This window comes from Meriones unguiculatus, chromosome 11, assembly GCF_030254825.1.
Source record: "Meriones unguiculatus strain TT.TT164.6M chromosome 11, Bangor_MerUng_6.1, whole genome shotgun sequence".
Classification (NCBI taxonomy): domain Eukaryota; kingdom Metazoa; phylum Chordata; class Mammalia; order Rodentia; family Muridae; genus Meriones; species Meriones unguiculatus.
Window position 1 is genome coordinate 26142161 of NC_083359.1, and position 24271 is coordinate 26166431.

The 24271-nt window shown below is 39.3% G+C and overlaps 1 protein-coding gene across 9 annotated transcripts in view; it reads right to left on the minus strand.

Moving 5' to 3' along the window:
* The window catches only part of Pwwp2a (PWWP domain containing 2A), a 39979-nt gene that overhangs the window by 13435 nt on the left and 2273 nt on the right, over positions 1–24271 (minus strand). For 2 of the 9 annotated variants that reach the window (XM_021648680.2, XM_021648675.2), the window contains exon 2: positions 2796–3739. In XM_021648680.2, coding sequence (XP_021504355.1) covers positions 2796–3739 — 944 coding nt within the window. The other 7 variants (XM_021648673.2, XM_021648679.2, XM_060363828.1 and 4 more) reach the window with 6 other exon arrangements.

The window sequence follows — 24271 nt, forward strand, 5'->3', positions numbered from 1 at the left end:
TTTATGCCATAAAGGTACATTTGCCAAAAGCACCTTGCTATTAGCAACACCCACTTTCAAAGTCACTACTACACCAAAACATCCCAGATCACTACACATCGTTTTAAATTACACTTTATGCGACTCCTGGTTTAAATCAATTTTCAAAGATAACCAAATAAACAAGTACTTTGATCTAAAACAGTTACTCAAAAATCCTGGAAAGATAATTTCCCTTACAGGCCCTCTACCACACCATGAACCTTCTAGCCTGTCACAATCAGATAATTAGTTTCTGTTTGCAGGAAAGAATATGCATCTTTTTATTTTATTGTGTGTTTATTAAAATCAAAAAGCATTGACTAAGTTCCCCAGAAGAAATTCTATTCTCTTTCTCAGAAATAATCAGGTATTTAGCCTTAAAAAGCTAATTTCCAAATTTTGCTAATCTTAATATTATTAATTCCATACTAACTAATATATCTCACACTGGATTATTTTAAAAATCCACAAAAAGTTTACCTTTTTTGAATCTCAAACAAGTACCAAACTGAAATTATATCAAATTTAAAAAAACAGAAAGCTTGGAAGCAACTTAATTTTTGAGATCACCTTGCCTCCACAGGCAGTCAGACTCTGTTCCCAGCACTCAGGAGGCAGAGGCAGGCAGGACTCTGAGCTTGAGGTCAGCCTGGCCAGCCAAAGTGACATAGTGAGACTCTTTCTCAAAAGTCAAAATATCTTAGGGATACATGGACCATGTAGAAAAATAGGAAGTTAGATTACTAGCCCCAAAAGCAGTGGTATCTGAGGCAGAAGACCAGAGAGCAGACCAACCATGATTACCTAACTTTTTTAAAAGCATATGACAATTTATCAAGGCTAAAAAGAACAAGAACAAAAACAAAAAAACAAAACAAAATTAAAAGCATTAAGAAAGGTTGGTGGGAACTAGAGTTCCATCAGCTGGCATTACTACAGACCCTCACTGTAGCTCCTGCAATTTGAATTTTACTTAGATAATATTCCCTGACAGGGCAAATAAAAAACTAAGTTTGACTTCTCACCTTTTCTAATTACAAAGAATAATTTTCTACTATTTTGAAACTGTTCAAAGCTTTTTGAGAAACACACACAAATAATTTGGATTTAGTTGATTTTATTTACAGCTTTTTTTTTTTTACATTTCAATGCATTACACAATTACATTTCTCATTTTCTGACCTGCAAACAGATTACCTTAAATGGAAATGCTTCTTAAAACTATCAAATTAGGTACATCCAAAATGCAACAATTACACATGACATTAATTCACAAAGTGGAAATTACTAGGCCTGTCCTAAGAATTTAGGAACAGCCAATCAAGAGAAATCTGACCAAATTTTCACTCAATTATGTATATACCCCAAATAAAACCTATCTAAACTCCCAACCATAAGTCCAAAAGTTTGTTATGTCCTCATTGGACAAGAGAGTGGGAACTCAAACCTATCCAGTCTTAATTTTCATCCCAAATACTGGGCAATGTGTATAGCAGGCTCTATACCTAAACAGTAAGCATCCCAATTTGTCATAGCAAGCATCTCAGTTTGTCAAACACCTAATATCAAACTTTTATACCATTATGTGCATAGAAAGTCTAAGTGTTCACTAATAATAAAACAAGTAGACATTGATTATCTACTGTTCCCCCAGCTCCAGCCCTTATTAAAACCCAATATGCAAACTGTGTCACATGGTGACAGGCAATAGTTTGTTTGTGTTTGTGTGTGTGTGTGTGTGTGTATACAACAAGTACAAATGGCAATTAACAGTCCCTGCAAAAATTGTTTCATTTGAGGCTATGGCTTCTATGCCTTAGGATGGTTTTAGATTTCAAAATTTGAAAATACTGATAAAATCTCACTTCCTTAAGAGAAAATTTGATAGCATGTTCAGCTTTAAGCTTCTTAGTCTAAAAATGGCTATATATTAAGTATAAAATGCCAACTAAGTGTGATTTCTCCCCAGTTTGGCCAAGCTACCTGGTGGAAATGATTCCTAACTAGCCGGGGAACTGTAGCAGCTCCAGCGGTTCTCGCCTACCTTACTGTCCATGTTCACGTTTCAAACTGTGTCAACAAAGCCCGCACTTCAGGGGTCAGCTGCTTAGCAGCCTTGGCTGCCTCTGTTACAGCCCTGCGATACAGACCCTTTCTCTTCTTATTAAAACGTAACTGGAAGTTTTCTAGAAAGGGGCAGAGTTGTGAAAGAGCAAGGAAAGATGTTGTTGGAGACGCAAACCATGAAATACAGGCCTCCTGTCGGGCTAAAAGGCCATTATCTTTCCGGCTTACAGTTATGGTAAGAATACGAGCTGGCCACCATGGGAAGCCATATATCTTGGCCCAAACAATGTCCCCTACACATATGGTCCTGCCATCTGGTGTGATACATTTAGAGACATTTTTGGAAAAGATTTTCATTTTCAAGGAATTACTGAGGCTTTTCTCTTCCTTTGAAGAGGAAGTAGAAGAGGCAGAAGGTGCATGCATACAGCCTGGAGGAAAAGCAAAGCTCTCGGAAGAGCTACACTCGGAGTTGGAAGATTTCAAATCATCCATGCTATCAATGCTACATACTGAAGCACTGGAAGAGTCAGATTTCTCTTGATTTAGGGTCAAGTAAACAGAGATATTGCTTTTGCTGCCCTTTTTGCCCAACGTCTGCAGTTCCTCCTGCTCACCAGGCACATGCACTTTGCTTGTGTCCTGAACCTCACTGGCGGCCTCTTCAGGGCCTTCTGAGGGACTCTGATTTTCTGAAGGGGCCTCACCTGCTGAGCGGGTGGAGGTGCAGCGAGACTGCGGCTTAGGGGCCAGCTTGCCACTTCGAATTTTCTCCAGTCCTGTCTTCAGAGAGGAGTCATTTTCTTCGTTCCTATACCTTTGTGGTTTTAAACGCACTCGAGGTGGAAGGGAACCTGAGCTAGGATTTTGATAGCGGCGTGTGAAATGAACTTTCGAGTGTGCATTTTTGGAAGTGGAGGTTTCACTTTGCTTCTTTTGTGCCTTTTCTTTGGCAATTTTCAATACTTCCCGAGCTTTTGCATGATCCATGTTCTTGCTCTGGAGCACTTTCTTGGTACTTAACTGAGCTTTTGATGTATTTGCCTGAGCAGAGACTTTGACTACTCTGCCTCTGCTGTGAGCAATACTGGAAACCCTCACCACAGCATTTCGTCTCTGACTTTCGTTTTGGTTTTTCCCATCCACTTTATGGTCAGTTTTCAGTTTTTTGTTCACAGTAGCTACACTGTCATTTCTCCGTTTTTTATCTTCATACCTAGAAGAGTCACTGCTACCTTTCCTAATTTCCTTCTTTTCTGCAACAACACTGTTTTTACACTTATCACACAGGACTTGCCTGGGCCGTAGCTTAATTGCATTCATTATTGAAGTGGGTTCTTCCCTGTACATTTTTCGTTTGGGTCGCTTAATTTTCCGAGGAGGCGGCTGAGGTATTGATTGGTTATATGTGTCCCTGATAAACAAGGGGGGAGGATAAGGTGCTCCTTCGTGAAAGAGAGGAGGTGGTTTGGAAGTCCACAGGCGCTCAGGAGGAGGGACTGGAGAAAGGTCATCGGGAACAGCACCATTCACTTCCCGCTTGACTTCTATCCCTTCTTGGAATGTGTTACTTTGGAGCTGCATGGCGTCCGGTTTGTCCTTATATTCCCTTTTGGGAAATACTGTCACAGGGATCCCATGGGGCCCAAACCTTTGAAGGAAATGGAAGAACAAAAGGAAGCTCGTAAGTTGACATTTATAATTCAACATCTTAAATGTAAACAACTTCATACATACCTATGCAACAAAAAACAAAAATATACTATTGCTCTCTCCAAAGTTAACAAAATTCCCCACTTCTTTTGGTCCTACACTTTAGAGAAAATCAGAAATATCCAAATGGTTACCCTACACAATACTAGAATAGATGGCTTTACTTAAAATAGATCTTTCTGTTATCAGACAGATGAATATGAAATGCCATGTGATATTTTACTCATGGAACCAGGTACATTTTTCAGTAAATGCACCCATCCATTACACATAATCATCTCCCTTTGGTTATAACATCTCTTAGAAGTGTAATAGATAGGATGGTGACACCTGTCTGCAGTCCCCACACCCATGATGCTGTTAAGGCAGGGAGACCTCAAGTTCCAGACCAATTTGAACAGCACAGAACTGATATTCAAATTATTTCCAATGCTGACAGACAGAACTGTATGGGTTCAAAGTTTGCTTTTACTAGGCTGTGTGCACTGGTGTCTGGCTCCATGAACATCTGTACGCACTATGAGTGCAATGCCTTCAGAGGCCAGAGGAAGAGTCCCTGGCAATGGAGTTACAGGCTATTGTGAGCTACCATGTAGGTGCTGGGGATTGAACCCCATTCTGGAAGGGCAGTTCTGTGTTCTCAACTCCCGAGTCATCACTTCAGTGTTATCATCCCCTTTAAAATCACATACTACATTCAGAAATAATTTCAGCTGAGCAGAGTAACCACATCTTTAGTGGCAGTACCAAGAAGGGTGTAACAAAGTATTCTGAATTCCCAGTCAACTTGTACAACATAGCAAGGCCTCGTCTCAAAGAGAAAAGAAAAAAAAAAAAAGGAAGAAAGAAAGAGAGGGAGGGAGGGAGGGAGGGAAGGAAGGAAGGAAGGAAGGGAGGGAGGCAGGCAAAGACAGACAAGCAGTATTTTCAAACAAAATTCAATTTAAAACCAGTTATATATGCCTAGATAGATCTCAGCTTCAGGAAATGTAACTGGTTTATTGTACCTTGGCTAAAATAAAGAAATGTAAATTTTTTGTATTTACTGCCTTCACATAAAAATGAAACCATATTCCAAGTAATCTCAGTGTACATCAGCATGCTTATTTTAAACACCAAGATGGCATCACCTGGCACAAGACAATGCTAAAGCCAGTCTTATAAGGCAAAATTACAGAGAACCAAAGGTCAGCAGCAGGCTATCCAATCAGGTAGCACCCTGCAAACTCCATGTCAATGTTTTCTATAATTCAGTTTTTTTCAGTATTTGTTTGTTTTTTACATTCTTGTCCTCTTAAATGTTCTCCAGAAAGTTCAGAATAACTTGTTAAGAATAAAACGTTGGCCAGGGGCAGTAGCACATGCATATAATTCGAGCACTCAGGGAAGTAGTCAAGCAGATCTCTGTGAGTTCAAGGCCCGCCTAGTCTACAAAACACCACCAGGATAGCCAAGGCTACACAGGGAAACGCCATCTCAAACACCTCACCCCACTGCAAAACAACAACAACTAAAAAGAGTAAATCTCCGGCCAGTTGTGGTAGCCCATGCCTTTAATCCCAGCAATCAGGAGGCGGAGCCTGACATATATATCGAGTTCTAGGACATCCAGGACTATAGAGAGAAAGCCTGTCTCAAAAACCCAAACAAACAAAGACAGGATCCTCTCAACTTCCTCTTTAAAAATAATAAATTATTGGTCTGGAGAACTTAATCATAATAATCTTTAATGATTTGTTAAATGTTTTGAGGTTGTGTTTCACTGTATATTCCAGCCTGGCCCAGCAGTTGCTATGTAGTACAAGCTGGCCTTAAACTCAAATCCTCCTGCCTCTGCCTCACAAACACTGGCATGACAGGCATGTGCCACCACACCTAGTTGATCTAAAGTGAAGTTTTCAGAGTGCCTATCAACTACAAATTTTAGTTTTGGCTGTATAAAATAAAATGAGTTCCCAGCTCATGGATTCAGGTAATCCTCAACAAACTCATCAACAAATGTTAGGTATAAATATTACTTCATTTTTTTTTTATATTACTTCATTTAAACAGTTTTCTATTTCTCTAATATAGAACTGAAATTCTCATACTTTACCTACCAATTACTTACACCCAGGTTAGATTTTTAAAATTTTTAAATTTATTTTAAACTGAGGTGTGAAGGCATGGCACATACACATGCAGTTATCAGATCCTCTGGATCTAGAGCTGCAGAAGCTTCTAAGCAGCCTAACGTGGGCTCTGGGAACCAAACTCAGGTCCACGGAAACACCATTAAGTGCTCTTAACCACTGAAACATCTCCCTGAGCCCCAAAATATTTAAATAATTAGAAAATTACCTCAAGGGAACAGAAAACAAATCACTTTAAGAGAAAAAAGAAAAGAGGGATCACATATCCTCAGTCATCACATTGCCACCTCACATGGACAGTGAGACACTAGTTATGAAACTGATTTCCAAGAGTCACACTATGATTAAAGCAAAATCTTTGTCTCAGCATAGTGAGAGTAATATGCATAACTAAAGTCTATCTGTTTTATGTATGTATAGATGACCACACATGAGTATATCTTCTGCAGAGGTGAGGCAGAATGATCAGGAGTTTGAGGTCAGTCTCAGATACGTGAGAGCCTGTCTCACCAGGAGGGTTTGAAAACAGAACCCTGCTCTGTCTTGGCACTGAAACTTAAGTCTTCCCTAAACACAACTATAATCTGAACTTCCCATAAGCACTGTTGATTACGTTTTTCTAAAGCAGACATTTATGTCCCATATCAATGCTCTTCAAGGAGCAAGCTCAACAGAGGGAAGGTAGAATGGAATCTCTTGCATGCCCTTCCTCTTAAAAAGCTGCTTGCAATTGCTCTAAGAACCAGGTGGTATGTGGAGTATCTTCTTCCTACCACATGTGCTGCAGAGCAGATATTGGTGACTCATTCTAACCCTTTCCCATCTTCAGTCTTTAATTACCACAGAAAGTTCTGACTAGGAGCACACCTGAACGGCAGAGTATGCGTTAGCATGTGCTAGATCCAAGGGATTCCATCTTCAGCATGGGGCGGGGGATGGGTGAAAAAAAAAATCTTCCAGACATAATGGTACATGGTTGCAACACAAGCACTCCAGATGCTGAGACAGAAGGACCTAGAGTCCAAGGCATCTTGGGCTATAGTGCAAGACTCTAGCTCAAGGGGGGTTGGGGGAGGGAGGGAGGATACAGCTTACAGCTTATAGCTCACTGCTTGCTTGAACATGTCTGGCATAGATTTCCAGCACCACACAAAATTAGTAAAAATAATTTGTGAGGAAAAGTAAAGATCCAAGAGACCTCTGTACTGTTTTTGCACTTCCTGTGGCTACAATTATTTTAAGTTATTTTGAAAACTGACTCTTGAACAAGTAGCAAGTACCAAAGTTAAAGAAAGAGAAGGACACTGGTGTTTAACATGTTTTAGTCAGAACAAGAGAAATCAGTGAAGAAGCCCCAGTCTAGGAGTTTAGGGATGTAGCTTAGTTGGTAGAAGGCTAACTTAGATGATCAAAGCCTTGGGTTTAAGTCTCAACAATGCAAATGCTGGGCAAAGAGACACATACCTGGCTTATACTAGTAATCCTAGCATACCTGGGAAGTGAAGGCAGGAGGATCAAAAGTTCATAAAAGACCCTGTCAAACAAACAAACAAGCAAAGAAAGTCCATAATACTTCCAGGAATAGATGACAGTGTCAGTTGTCAAAATGATTTGAACTGTGAATGGTAGCATACCAGCTACCCCAGACTAGTCAGGCAGAAGCAGGGAGATGCTCTGGGTCTTACTGAGCTACATAGTGAGTGCCCATCTTCAAAATCCAAAAGCAAGAAACGGTTTTTTCATTCTAGGATTTGGATCCCATTTAAGATAGGGTTTGTTTTTTTTTTTAAGATTTATTTTTTTATTTATTTACCACATATACAGTGTTCTGCCTACATGCCAGCAGAGGGCACCAGATCCCATTATAGATCCCATTATAGATGGCTGTGAGCCACCATGTGGTCGCTGGGAATTGAACTCAGGACCTCTGGAAGAGCAGCCAGTGCTCCTAACCTCTGAGCCATCTCTCAGCCCTAAGATAGGGGTTTTATTTATGATTTTGCTCATAATTTCTAGTACTACTAATCAACCCTATACTTAAACTCACACTGCTTCCTGGGTTAAGCTTAGAACCATTATCTAAATTCCCTTCCAGAATACTTGAAACCTAAGTGAAATGTTTACCAACAACTACCTAGTTTACATCAGGTATATTTCTGGGTTTATTTTTTAATTTTCGGTTTTTTAAGGCAGAGTCTTGTAGCCCAGAGTTACCTGGAGTTCACCATGTAGCTCAAGCTGGCTTTTAACATGTGGCCGCTTAGTGCTAGATTACAGGCATGTGCCATACAACTAGCTCCCCTGCATTTCTCATCTGATTTTGAAAGTTGTTCATTTTAATGATGGCAATGTTCATCTGCATGAACTTACAAGTACTCTGAACCAACTCATTTCTGACCTCAAATTAATTATTTTTCTTCTGCTTAGAGAAGTTCAGCAGAACACAACTGATTCTCATTTGCTCTCCTCCCATTCTTTTTCCCAAGAAGTAAATGTAGGAGGGGATTCTTTTAAAAGTCATATACAAAAATACAGAAATGCAAAGGTACTATAATCTACAGACAAGCATAGGAGTTGGAACAAACTAATCATTCAGAGAAAAGTTCAGGAGAGTTAGCTCAAACAGGTCCAAGTGCTCTAGATGAATCAAACTACCCTTTTGGCAAACAGAAGGTAAAAATGAAGTCTATAACCACTTGAACAGTCACATCTAGATTTGTTTTATTTCAAGCAGATGTGTACCTCTTCAGGTACTGGAAAAATAGTTCCATCAGTAAACTAAAGTTGCAGAAATGCTGAGGACCTGAGTTTACTCTCCAGCACCATGGAAAACACTGGATGTGATGGTAAGTGTATAATCCAGATTCAGGAACAGATACAATCATAGGTAGATCCCAGGAGCTTGTTGGGTGCTGGCCTAGCCTCATCAGTGAGTCTCAGGTCCCACTGAAACACTGTCTCAAAAGAAAAGGTAGGAAAAAAAGAAAAACTAAAGAAAGAAAGACAACTCCAGTGAATAACACCTCAGGATGACCTCTACACACATGCGTGCACATGCACACAGCAACAGACTAGGTTAGAAAGACAGGAAAGTGTCTTTATAAACTGATTTTGCTGCACATTTCTTTGTAAAATTTGGTTAGGTCAATATTTAATCAGGACAAATGAAATTAATTCAATAGCATCTAAGCGCAATAGAAATTACTTCCAAACAAAATTATATCCATTCCCTCTAAAACAGAACTACCAGTTCTGTATCCCAATTACCAGAATCCTAGGATTCAGGAAGCTACATGAAGCTACATCTCACAAAACAAAAACAAAACACTAATAAATCATGTCACTTCACTACACCTTAGATTAGCCTCAAGGAGGTTCTCAGATCTACATACAGGATCTTAAGTACGGTAGCCTCCCATATCCTGGTCACTTTCCAGTTTCAGTGGCCCACATAATTTTGTTACAGTATATTATCCTAGTTATCATAAATCCTTTCTCAAAAATAAAACTTTATGTTAATATATTGATGATAGCTTTAGGCTAGACATGGTACAGATGCCTGTAATCAAATTCCAGAATTTGTGAGGCAGGATCAAGAGGACCAAAGTTGGGGATGAAGAGATGGCTCAATGGTTAAGAGCAGTATTGTTCTTCTAAAGCTCCTGAATCATATTCTCAGCAGGGATGTGGAGTGACTCACAACCTTCTCTTAATTACAGCTCCAGGGGATCCTAAGGCCTGGCTGGGCACCTCTCCACACATCAACACATGGATACATAAAAAAGGAGATGGGGATGGAGGGTCAGGATGGCAGCACAGGAGAGGGGCACAGGAGAGGCGCAAGTGCGAGCTAACTGAGCAAGTGCGAGCTAACTGAGCAAGCTGGAGTGGGGCTGGTAGGTAGCACACTGAGTCACCACCAAGTACAAGTAGAAGCTGCAGTGGAGGCTGGCTGTGGAGAAACAGATGGACAGACACCAGGAGGAACTATACCTTAACAGACTCAGATATGCCAGATGAGGTGTTGGGAGCCCCTGTTCTGCCAGCTGCTTTGATAGTTAAATCTCAACAGAAAGACTGCTTTTATCAGGCTTTCACTGGAGTCAGTGAAGAATTTCCAAGTCTATCTCCTTTTGTTTGAGACAGCAGGTGGGATACCTTGTCAAAATCACACCTCCTTGTGAATTTAACTCATTGTACTGAACTGCTTTTACTCTGGCTAAAAAGGAATCTGAAATAAAGCAAGGCATCTAGTCTCCACTAGAGCCTCTTGGAAAGGTCCCATGTGTCGTATGTTAGTTTATTAAAATTAATAATTAATCCTCACTTCCGACTCAAGAACCGTCCGACTCTGCTGGCGGGCTCTGGCAATGAGGTCAACATGTATGAACTGTTGGAACTGGACAATCAAGAGGAAAGATGGAAAATCCAGGGGCTCTTGGAGTCCTGCACAAACCTCACAGAGGACATTATCCAACTGTTGCCAGAGCTGCACAAGCATCCACAGCCCAGCCTCTCAGATGACCAGTCTAACCACTGCAAGGACTGGACCCACACTACTCCACTCTGGCAGCTGTTTGCATTCATCTACCCTATCCTCCCACACACCACAAATCCATACCGTTATTTAATGTTTCTGTAACAATGTTTCTTATTTGTATTTAATGGTTCTATAACAGGAAAAAAAAAAAAACATACGCACATAACTTGGCTACATGTGTTCAAGACCAGCTTGTGCTATCTAAACCCAGCCTCAGCAATAAAAATAAATGAAATAATTTAACCCCAAGTAATCTTTTGTTTTTTTAAGATTTAGTCATTTTATGTATATGAGTGTTCTATCTGCATTTACATCTGCCAGAAGAGAGAATCAGTTCATCTTATATGGTTATGAGCCACCATGTGGTCCCCAGGAATTGAACCCATGACCTTTGGAAGAGCAGAGCCATCTCTGAGCCATCTCTCCAGCCTATCTACCGCAAGTCATCTTTTAAGTCTAGGAAATAGAACATTACAATCTATCATTTTCTAGTATTCTGTGCTTTAGACCATTCTTACTGTATCATCCGTTTGCTTACAGACCAGCTTTACAGTGCAGCAGAAAGTGTTTATCAACAGATCCAAAGGTCTTTAGTTTCTCTGCAAAAATTTAATATAAGGAGCATACATCTTTGAACTGATGTTCAATAATTAACATTTTATTATTTTAGCATTTGTAGATCTGTGTGTTCTATCTAATGTAGTATGAATTTAAGTAAGTTGTCAAGAATATAAAAACCACTTGCAGGATCACTGTAAAATATAAGTAGCACTGGAATGTGATTGAAATAATAATTAGAGGGTCTAAGTGTAATTCAGTAATGGGTTACAATATGCATGTGGCCCTGTTTGTCAACATCCCCCAAACAAGTGCCTTAATTAGAATTGTATCTACAAACTAGACAATTTTTTTAATTTGATACAGTGTCTAAAAATTACAGTTTGTAGTGAGTGTTTCACTATGTAACCTAAGCCAAACTTGAATTCATGATTCTCCTGCCTCAGAAGTGCTAGGATTACAGACACATGCCTCCTAAGCTCTGGGCTGCTAAATAAAGTAATGAATAATTATTAACTTAACTAGTGCCCAAAACAGAGTAACACTGACTAAGTTACACTTAATAGTGCCAACTATAAAGATATACCTATTTTTTAAACTTCAAATTAGCCATTTATCAAAGGTATTTAAATTATAAATTTGAAAGACTTTTGGGTCACTATCTAAAAACAACAAAATAAACTTCTAAGTGTATACAGAATAAAAGCCAATTTTATATGGACTTCAGTTATAGGCATCTAGTGGTGTGGTGGTTTGAGTAAGAATGGCCCCATAGGTTCACAGAAGTGTGACCCTGTTGGAGGAAGTGCATGACTGGGAGGTGGGCTTTGAGGTTTCAAAAGCTGTATCAGCCCCCTCCCCCAAGCCTCTCTGCCTGCTGATCTGGATGTAGCTTTCAGCTACTGTTCTAGCATGAATCTGCATGCTGCCATGCTGATTACAGACTAAACCTCTGTAGAGAGTTAGTAACTGCCGCAGGCAGATGCCAGGTGGTAGCATGTGTCAATTTTCCAGAGTTACTAACTCTCTACAGTTTTCTTAGTCAAAAGTGGTCTTAGTAATCTGTAAAGGATTAAAAAATTCAGATGTTCTTTGAAAAAAAAAAAGTTCAATAAATGGCCTGGAGACTATTCTTGTGCTTTTGGCGCGGGGGGGGGGGAGGGGGAGGGGGGAGACGGACGCAAAAGCACAAAAGGCACAAAAGCTTTTTGCCCTTGTCCTGAAAAATCTGTCTGAAATTGAAGAGTCTGGATTAATGGCACTAGCAGAGGAGATTTCTACACAGCCTAGCATTGACTGTGTCATGTGGTTATCAATAATAATTTATGCAAATCTAAAATGAACACTGAGGTAAGGAGACATACATAAGGTACAGTTGGAGGAGAAAAGGAACACCAGGAAATGTTTTGTTGGAACCAAGTCTTATGCTCCAGAAAATAAAAAATGTAAAGGAAAGCCTGATACTAAGCGGAAAAAGGGAGTGGGAGTGGGATTTAAGCAGAGTAACCCCCTCTATCTATGGAGTAATTTTCAAGGCCAAGGATGTGATGTGCCTTTTGATTTTGCTCTTACAAGAGGGTTACAGTTAAGGGACTGCCATGAATCTCAGAAAGACTTTGGACTTTTAAACAGTGTTGAGACTATAATAGACTTTGGGAACTTTCAAAGTTGGACTGAATGTATTTTTGCATTATGATATGATTTGGCGCAAGCCTATGAGATCCCAGAAAATGGAATGTGATGGTTTGAATGAGAATGACCCCTATAGCTCATATGGTTGTGGCTTTGATAACTGGGGACCTTGAAAATGATCCCCTATAGATAGAGGGGATCCTCTACTTAAATACCTATTAAAAAAAAAAAAAGAAGAAGTAGAAGCAGAGAGTAGAAATCATGGTTGCCAGCAAGGCCTGGGAAAGGAAAACAGTTATCTGTTGTCTAACAAGTTTTAATTTGCAAGATGGGAACACTGCCCCAACAATGTAAACACACTTAACGTCACTCAACTGTACAATCAATGGTCACACTAAACTCTATGCATTTTTTTACATTAAAAAAAAAAGAATTAAAAAAAAAGAAGAATTAATATGAAGCCAGGTGGGTGGCTCAACTAGCACTGAGTCTAAAGCAGTACTGTCTCAGGTTCAAAGCCTTGCCTGTAAGTATAAGACTTGGTGTCAACGAAGAGAACAAGGGCTGGGAATGTAGCTTGGCTGATAGTGCTTGCCTAGCATGTACAAAGCCATACCAGCATGGTGGTATATGCCTGTAACAGCACTTAGGAAATTCAAGGATGTCCTTGGCTATATGAGACTTCCATCTCAAAAAGCAAACAAACAAATAAAACAAACACAAGTAATAGCTACCCAAATGTGGGAAATATAGTGCAAAGCATCATATTTTAATTATTAGTGCATGGAAAATAATTTCTCCATCGAGAAACAAGATGGCACCTAGTGGTTGCAAATGTGGAAACCTGAAGATATTTTTTTATTTCTTTATAGCTCCCAGAGTAAGTCAGACAAACCCAAATTGAGAAACAGTCCCTAGATTTATGAATCAGACTGCAACTAAATATACAATTGTGATGGGGAGGGTAGAATAAAGAAAACTTAAGTGGTAAAGTTGATTTTTAAAAATGGAAGATAACATAATCGTCATCAGACAAGTTTCATCCAGCAACTGATGGAAGCACATGCAGATACCCACAGCCAAACATTAAGTAGAACTCCAGGAATTCCTGTAGAAAAGGGGGAAGAATTGTAGGAGCCAGAGGGGTCAAGGACACCACAAAAATATGGCCCACAGAATCAACTAAGCATTGGATCATAGCGACTCAAAAGAGATTGAACAATCAGGGCACCTGCATGGGCCTGACCTAGGTAGGCTTTCTACATACATGTTTTCTTGTGGGAACAGGGACCATCTCTGACTCTTTTGCCTGCTAAAGACCCTTTTCCTCCTACTAGATTGCCTCATAATACAAAAGGAGGTGTCTAGTCTTACTGCAACTCCATATGCTATGTTTGGTATCCATGGGAGGCCTGCTCTTTTCTGAAAGGGAAGAGGAGTGGATGAGTGGTGGTGGGCTGGGAGGGGAGGAGAAACTACAGTCTTGATGTAATATATGAAAAAAAAAATAAACAATTTTTTTTAATCCCAAAGCAACAACCAAAAAAAGAAGGAAGGTGAGGGAGAGGGAGAAACAGACAGAGGGAGAAAGAGGGAGGGAGAAAGAGAGACAGAGAGAATATGGCAATTCTATCCTGGAGAGGCTGCTCAGTAGTTGAGAGCACTGGTTGCTCTTGCAGAGGCCCTGGGTTCAATTCCCAGCACCCACCCACACACTCGTTCAAGGGTATCTGTGCAAGCATAACAAGGGTATACCCATGCAAGCAAAACACTCACATTTAACATAAAACAAATAAATCTAATAAAAAATTATAAAAACAAAAGAAGAAAAAGAAATGTGGGGAAGAAATCCAAGACACAATCATACAAGCACAAGTATAATCTTAGCATTTGGGCTGCGGTGGGAGTCACTGGGGCAACGGGGTAGTAAATTCAAGGCCAGTGTGTACACTACAGAGCAAGAGTCATCTTAAAATGAGACTGTGTTTGCCATCCAAATCTGACAATGTAAATTTGATCTCCAGAAGCCAAGGAAGAAAGAAAAGAATGAACTCTTCAAAGTTGCTCTTTGACCTCCATGCATGCACTTAGAACATGAGAGAACTCAGATACACACACATTATACATAACAAAAAATTTTTTTAAATGTTTCAAAAATCTAAAATATGTGTTTGTGTGTACACATAAAAACAAATCTGAGACTGATGTTTTCAACCCAATGCTGAAAAGTTTAGGGAAAGATGTTTATATCAATAATGATAAAACAGGGGCTGGAGAGATGGCTCCCTGGTTAAGAATGTATGCTGCTTTCCCCGAGGACCTAAGGTTGTATCCTACCACCCATATCAGGCAGCTCACACAACTACCTGTAACTCCAGCTCCAGGGAAAATCCACACACTGCTGGCCTCCTCAGGAACCTGCACACACATGCATATACTCACACTAGATATACAAATAATTTTCTTCTTTCTTTTTTTTTTTTTTGTTTTTTGTTTTGGTTTTGGTTTTTGTTTTTCAAGGCATTGTTTCTCTGTGCAGCCTTGGCTGTTTGGCTGTCCTGAAACTCACTCTGTAGAACACACTGACCTCAAACTCACAAGATCTGCCCGCCTCTACTACCCAAGTGCTGGGATTAAAGGTGTTCACAACTGCCCATCCTAAACACATAATTTTAATAATAAAAATAAATATATTTTTATATTTTTTAATGGTAAAACAGGACAGAGAAATACTCAGTGGTTAAAAATATCTTGCAGCTCTTGCAGAAGACCTGGGTTCAGGTACCACATGGCAGCTTACACAGTCTAACTACAGTTCCATGAGCCACTTCTGGACTCCTCAGCACAGGCACTCACAGGATAAACATTACACGTGCAGGCAAACATACGCACACACATAAAGTGAAAAAAAAATTTTTTAAGAAGATTGATAAAACAAAAAAAATTAATGATAAAGCAATGGGCAAAGTTTTAAAAAAATAGTAACTATCTGGGTATAGTGGTGTGTGCCTCTAATTTCAGCAGAGGTAGGAAAATCAATGAAAAGTCATCCCCAACTAGGCCAATCTGAGCCAGAAGAGCCTCAGGGGTAGGGAGGGAGACAAGTATAAATTAAAGGCCCTAGGAAAAAAAAAAAAACACTTTATAATAGAGTTCTCTACAATGATTGAAAATTTCAAAATAAGCTGGTATAGTGGCACAAGCCTTTAATCCCAGCACTTGTGGTGCTCTTTTAGTTCAAAGCCAGTCTGGTCTACAGAGGGAGTTCCAGGACAGCCAGGAGCTATAATATATAGTAAGACCCTAAGACCCTGTCTTAAAAACAAAAACAAAACAACAACAACAAAAGAAATAAAAGAAAGTTAATTGCAGAAACATGGTTTGGGGACCTCGCTTAGTAGGTGAAGTGCTGCCTTACTGGCAAGAGAACACAGCTGAACCATTTGTCATCCAGCACTGGGGAGGTAGAGGCAGGCAGATCTGTGGAGCTTACTGGCTAGCCACCCTGGTCTGAACTGCAAGCCCCCAGTCCCTCTCAAAAAACAAGCCTGGGGGCTGGAGAGATGGCTCAGTGGTTAAGAGCACTGTCTGCTCTTTCAAAGGTCATGAGTTCAATTCCCAGCAACCATATGGTAGCTCACAACCATCTATAATGTGAACTGATTCCCTCTTCTGGCAGGTGTAAATGCAGATAGAACACTCATATACATAAAATAAATAAATCTTTAAAAAAAAAAAAAAAAAAAGACAAGCCTGTCTCAAGAAACAAGGCAGGGGTCTAGCACTTGCTGCTCCTCCACAGGACCCAAGCTCAGCTTCCAGCACCCAAGTCAAGTGGCTCAACAACAGCCTATAAATCTAGCCCCAGGGAATCCAACACCTCTGGCCTATACCCTCACCTACACTCACATGCAGACACACACACCTAAACACAATTAAAAACAAAGCTAAAACTTCAAAACAAGGTAAATAATTTATGAGGACTGACACCTGAAATTGGCATCTGGCCTCCATATGCACCTGCAAGCATGTGTGTGCATGTATGCAGGCATATGTTCTCTTATGGATGTGTAAACACACAGAATTTACTACAGTACTGTAGGGAAAATAGTGTTTATAATTAATTCACCATTTAGACAACCCATCCCAAAAATACATTAAAAATTGGTTTTGAAAAGAATATAACCTTGGTCTCTCTTTTCTCTTTCTGTGTCTCTCCTTCTATTCTCCTCTTCTCTCTGCCTGTGCCTCTTTCTCTCCCTCTGCATGAAGACCAAGGGCTGTTTCCAATATACCTGCATTTATATACTTAAAAAAAAAAATCTTGGGACTAGAGAAACTGCTCAAGATTGAAGAGCACAGGTTGCTCCTTCCAGAGGACCAGCATTTGATTTCCAGCACTCACATGGCAGTTTATAGCTGCTTGTAACTCTAGTCACTGGTTATCCAACACCCCCTCCTGGCGTCCATGGGTACCAGCCACACAATGGTGCACACAGGCAAGACAGTTATATGCATAAATTAAAAAATAAATATTAAAAATATACCACCTTGAGCTAGAAATGTAACCACGATAGGCAGTCAATATGTCCAAGACCCTAAAATACAATCCTGATGCTTTCTCTCTTTTGGGGTGGTGACTCAAGCCTCTCTATGTATCACTGGCTGTCTTGGAACTTGCTCTGTGGAGGAGGCTAGCCTCGAACTCACAGAAATCCACCTGCCTCTGCCTCCTGCTAGGAAAAGGTGTGCACCACTACCACCAGTCCAAAGAAATAATCTTAATCTCAGTTTCCCCAAAACCATTTTTTCTTTCTTTCTTTTTGATAGGTTCTCCTCTTATAGCCCTGGCATGCCACAAGCTAGCTATTATCTGGCTCTAATCAAAGCTCTTCAGGAAAAAAAATTTTTTTAATTGATGCTTATCTAGCAAGCTTGATAACCTGGATTTGATGCCCAGGACCCACAATAGGGAAACAGAGATTCCCAGAAGTTGTTTTTTGACTTCCACACAGAAACTACAGCATGCACATACTTACATGCACATGAGTACACACACACACACACACACACACACACACACACACTAAAATAAACAAAGCTAAGTTAAAAACATGTCTCAAGAGGCAAGCCAGTTGGCCAAATGCTACTCCTGACATGCAGTCAACTCTAGATTTAATCTCCAGCAAGACATGAACTGGGTATGGTGGTGCTTTCCTGCAATTCCAAGACTTGGGAGTTAGAAAATAGACAACAGACAGGCAGTTCAAAAGTCTCCTCCCACAGCTACTAGTAAACTTTAGGGAAGACTGGGATACATGAGACACTGTTCTTTAAAAAAAAAAAAAAAAGAGGGTCACAAAGCCATTAATCCCAATACTTGGGAGGCACAAGCAGAAGAACTCCATGAGTTCTGGGCCAGCCTGGTCTACATAGTGAGTTCCAAGCTAGCCAGAGCTAAAAACAAGACTTTGTCTCCCAAAACAAAAAACAAAATATCAACCAGAAAAAACACCATGCAAGATGCTTCACAGTTCAGTGGTTAAAGGTGCTTGTAGAAAAAAACAAAGCCTGGAAGTTATCCTTTGGACTCAGTCTCCAAAACACAATATAAAATAAAAGTAGAACAGAGTTAGTAGGCTGGGATTGTGACTACTGGGGTCAGGGTCAGTAACTGGTTAGGCGACAACAGGAGAACCACAAGTTCCAGGTCAACCAAGGCAACATATGGACAATATTTTAAAATAGTCAGTGATGGACAGAGTGCCCCTCTCCTCTAATGTGTATGAAGCCCTGGATTCAATCCCCAGCACTGACAAAAGAAAATCACCCAGGGATCACAGCACAAGTCAGTCATCTCAGCCCTTAAGAAAAGGAGGATAAGGACTTCAAAGCCAGGTTCAGCTATCAAGTTTGAGGCAAGTCTAGACTTTATCAGACCCTGTCTCAATAAAGAATAAAAGAAAAAGAAATGACAAGAAATAAAAGAAAAAATTAGAAGAAATTTAAGAAATGGTAAAAGAAATAAAAGTTCTGCAATTCCAGAAGTTAAAATGCTACAACAAGGAGGACTGCCTTAAGGTCCAAGACTAGCCAAAGAGCCTCACCATGTTATACAAATAGGCATATTATATATTCCTACTTATATCTACCAATAATAACTTTAAGCAACTTACTTAAGCTGGTATTGTCTTGAGATCTTTCTGAGTGAAATGAAACAATATGAAACAATATATCTAACACAAAAATGGTAACTGTGGGGGCTGGCAACGCACCTCAGTTGGCAGAGTGCTTACCAAGCATAAGTGAAGCCCTGGACTGGATCCCAACACTTTATAAAATCAAGAGGCAAGAAGGGGGGCTCTCCTTCTAGAAGAGGAGAGGGGATGGGGGAAGAAGATGGGAGGGTGATACCAGAAGGAAAAGAAGAAGGGGGCTATGATTGGTATGTAAACTGAATATATAAATTAAAAATAAAAAAAATTAGGTGGTAGGAGATTCAGGTAGGAGGATCAGAAGTTCAGGATCATCCATAACTACAGTTATTGAGATATGCTTTAACTAAAGATGCTGTCTCAAGAAAGAAAAAAAAAGGGCAATTGCAGGGTAGATATTATTTAGTTGAGAAAGTAAAGCTTGGCAGCTCTGTTGGGTGATATAAATATGACAAGAAACTACAGAGTTCGGCAACTATATAACTTGTCTCAAAGGGAAAAGGATTAAAAATTATAGACAACTTATACCTGCAATGGGTAGCTAAATTTAAGAAACCACTTCTAAGCATATATACTAGCTTTACAACAAATATCTAGATCTGCAACCCAAGCTGTACATCTTCCAAATGCATTGCTTAGTTTTCAATTATATTCCACTCTAAGTTAAAGTAACTTCCTGTAGCAGGATTAAGAAATTTTACCCTTCTGCTGATTGAGTTAAACTATCCCTAAAAACCAGTATCTCCTAAATGGTCTAGCATCAGAACCACACTGAGTGAAAAGTAAATTGATGGGGGAAGAGATCAGAAATCTGTGCATTGAAAAAAATATATATATATTTTATACCTATGGGTGATGGGTGTTTTGCTTGTATATATTTATGTAAACTACATACAAGCAGTGCCCTCGGAGGTCAGAAAGGTGGATCCTCTGGAGTAGCAGTTACAAAGCTGTGAGCTGCCCTGTGTATGCTGGGAACTAAACCGGCATTTTTCTGAAAAGAGCTGAGCCATCATCTATCTCTACAACCCCAGCATCAATACACTTTTGAGAACTACTGACTAAACTGTGTTTAGCCAAGTCATTTTATATTAAATCCAGGCAGAATATAATTAAACCTTAACTTACTTTTTTATCTGCCAGTCACTACAGCAAGCTTCTTTCTGGTAACATGCATTTAGGAATTTAGGGAAAACCAAGCCACTAAAAAATGATATATCTAATAAGCCAAATAACTAAAAACATATTTCACCTTTTATCATCTGAAATAAATCAACCATAACAGTGAAGCAAGCACTAATACTCAAACTACTTTTTTAAAAGATTTATTTATTTATTTTACGGAGGTGAATACTTTAACTGCATGTACACCTACATGACGGAAGAGCGTATCAGAACCCTGTATAAATGGTTGTGAACCACCATGTGGTTTGGGGAATTGAACTCAGGACCTCTAGAAGAGAACAGACAGTGTTCTTACCCACTGAGCCATCTCTCCAGCCCTTACTTAAACTACTTAACAGCCCTCCCCTCACCAAAAAAGTTGTCCTTACCAATATATATTTTCATCATGACTTTAAAACGACACACAGTAAAAATGTGGTCTTATTTACATGTAAAAACCTGAAAATTAACCTTATTAGAAACTCCAGCCAAGTCCGACCATGCCTGTAATTCCAGCACTCAAAAGGCTAAGACAGAAAAAAGATCCATGGACAGTTGAGGCTTGTGTGGGCCACAGAATGAATCCTATCTCAAAAAAAAAAAAAACAAAACAAAACAAAAACTGCACGTCCAATAAAGCATGCCTAGCATAGTGTATATATAATGCATCCATTTACCTAATAAGCAATATTTGTAACTAGATGTGTTGACAAAGGCTTGTTATTCCACCAACTGGAAACTAAGCTGAGGCAAGAACATCTGAGTTCAGGATCAGCATGCGGATGCGGCAAGCCTGTCTACAAAGACTTTTGCAGAGGGGGAGATCATATATAAAAATGTATCTAATAAAATTGATAACATTTAGCCTGTCTACAAAGACTTTTGCAGAGGGGGAGATCATATATAAAAATGTATCTAATAAAATTGATAACATTTATTTGGGAGCTTAGACAAGTACGTCCCTGTAATCCCAGGTCTCAAGGAAGCTCAGGCAGAGAGACTGCAAAGCACAGGGCAGCCTGGGCTACACAGTAAAACCCTGTCTCAAAGCAAAACGTTATCACAATTCTTTGTTCTCAGATTCAAACTAGATTTTTATTTACCAACAACTAATTATGCCTGGCCACCAAAACAGCCAGATTAAAGAACATACAATGGAGGAACTTACGCAGTATAGTACAGTAGCAAGCACCCTATAAGAAAGTTATTTGGAACAGAAAGTGGCTGGCACTTGTCTCTGCTACTTTCCTTACTATACAAGCCCTCTAACACCTTTCAAGATATAATCACCAACAAATTCAAACGTTTTTAGGAATATGCAGTTCAACCCAACCATCATACAAACTACTCAAGGGTCTATGTCCTCAACCTCAAAGCTTTAATATAAACTACTGGCACCACTACTCACTGCTCCACCAGAATGGCTGTATATTTTTCCCACCAAAAGTAGGGCTATTGCACCATACGTTCATGGTCTCTGTAAAGAAAAAAAATCATTGTTTTGGTTTACATTTCCTTCAAAATCAAGTAAATGTTCTACAAATTTAAGATCCTAGTCAGCAAATGCTGAAGTTTTCAAAAGAAATCATTTCAATTTTTAATAAGCAGCCCCCCATACCCAGAATATGATACTTGTGCCATAAAAGTAAAATATACAAGCCTTTTAAGTATCAATGATTACTTTGTGATTCCTTAATTCAGGGACTTAGAAAGATTTTTCAGAATTTCAAAGTGGCTTTAAAACTATTTTTAATACGATACTAAATAAAAAAATCCATCTGGACATGGCACACACCTATAATCCTAACAGGAATCAAGGAGTCCAATCTGGGCTACATAGCTAGTACAAGGCCAGCCACGGCTACACAAAAGACCTTGTCTTTAAAAAAGAAAAAAGAAAGAAAAGAAAAAACAGATGTGGTGGCTCATATCTGTAATTCCAGCACTAGGTAAGTAGAAGCAAGAAGATCCAACTTGGCCTACTTAAGACCCTGCTTCAAAAATAAACAGGCCATGTGCTGTGGCCCACACCTGTAATCCCAGCACTCTGGGAGGCAGAGGTGGGAAGATCTCCGAGTTTGAGGCCAGCCTGTTCTATAAAATGAGTCCAGGACAACGAAGGTTACACAGAGAAACCCTACTTCAAAAAAACTATTTAATTAATTAAAAACCAAGCAAACAAACAAAATTCATATAGGGTATGTTCTTTCATATATGGGCCTTGAAAGTCTAATTAACTGGAATTCCTCTAATTTTGGGAATAATAATGGTAGTATGGTTATTTTTTAAAGCCCTTACCTTTCCAGAGAGCTAAAAGGAAATGCTTGTGTATATGCCTGGGATGTCATTCAAAAACCCAATGCAGACAGTTACATGATTTAATATATTTGACTACACTGTGACAAATGTTGAAGAAGGGCAGTATACACATACAGACTCATATTCCATGATAAAAGCCCACCAAAAAGTACATCAGTAACTTATTGACGTAATTACTGATTACTGATGTAATCCCAGAGCGCAGTGACTACAGGTGTGCGGCACAGCACCTGGCCTGTTTGCTTGTTTTTGAAGCAGGGTCTTAAGTAAACCACGTTGACCTTGAACTCTGGAATTCCTTATTGCTGTCTAAAATCATCAGATAGTTTATTAAAGAATGCTTATTATATGCCTAAATTACAAAAGCTGAGACTGATGAGAAAGAAGAAAAAAATAAAATTAATGTGTAAGGCTAATTGATTAGAGAATGCAAACAGCAAGTAATCTAATCTAGCTAAGAGGACTGGGTATAAAACAGCAAGAGTAAATGAACTTCATGATCCACTTAAAGGTACTCAGCATTTTTTTTATGCTATGACAAACAAAATGCTTTTAGCTAGATACTCAAACTACCCTCATTTTAGGCTAGTTGTATCATTTATGGCCAAGATCTCTAAGAAGTAAGGGGTGGCACAACTCGTGTGCTGCTTAAAGAAGGGTATATTAAAAAAGTGCCTGGATAGCTCAAGCTCAGTTGGTAGAGCCACAGACTTTTAATCTGAGGGTCCAGAGTTTAAGTCCCTGTTCAGGTAGAGGATATCTTAAGCTCCTAAATAAATGTGAATCCAAGCATATATATAAAAAAAAAAGGCATATTCTGAGCAGTGCCAATTTTGAAAACTAGAAAGCTATGAAGCCACAGGATAATATAGTCTTCATCAAAAGTACAGTGGGTAAACAGCATGGTCTGTCTTTCTGAGTAAACTGAGACATACAGTTTATATGCAGTAAGCTTATTTGTACTCATGTGAATTGGCCAAACAAATTACCCTCAAAAGAAGTATAGGAGTAGAAACCGTTTTTGAGGCCTTTGTTTCAATCCTCCTCACCAAAAAAACCCACTAAATGACTAAATAGATGCAGTAACTAACCCTCTTGAAGACTAAACAAAAGCACAAATACACTGACACATTCTCCCAATTATCTCACTGAATGGGCAGGAACTCCAACTTCTGAAGGTATTATATGTGCCCTCCTATAGTCAAAGAATAAAGACTCTGTGGAATAGCCCGACTATTAAGGGACTATCCTGCTTCACTTCAAGACCCAGGGCCCTTTACAGCACCCTGCACAGTCAATAGAAATCAAGAAAAGCACTGAATCTGAAAAATACACAACTCTTTACTTCCTGCTTAAAAGAAAACTTGCTACACCATCTAACGTTTAACTTACATTTAAATCTTTACTTTGACACCATAAACTAACTGGCCAAATTAAATAATCCTCAATTGCCTTCTATATAAATGATACACTCTAACTTATGTGATACAATGTCTGCCACTAAGGGCTCCTGTAATTTTTTTGCCAGGAAGTACAATTCAGTGGCCAATTCAAATAAGATACAAATTATTTCAAAGTATCTGTTGAATACAGTGTAGGTATGGCCTGAGTACAGTGGATAAAAAGTATCTCCCAGGGCTGTATATAGCTCAGAGGTAGGACACAGATGGTAGTCCCAGCTACGTGGTGCTGAGCAGGAGGCAGGTTGAGACAAGAGGATCAACTTGAGCCCAAGAGTTCCAAACATCAAGACTAAGAGACTCCATATCATTTCAAAAGCTCCTCCAACAAAAAGAAATTATTATTTTACAAGAAGTGCTGTTAGCAAAATAGACAAAAACTCAAAATTACAATTCTCTAAAACTGACAGAATGAGCACCTCCACATGAGAAAACACAATCCACTCTACT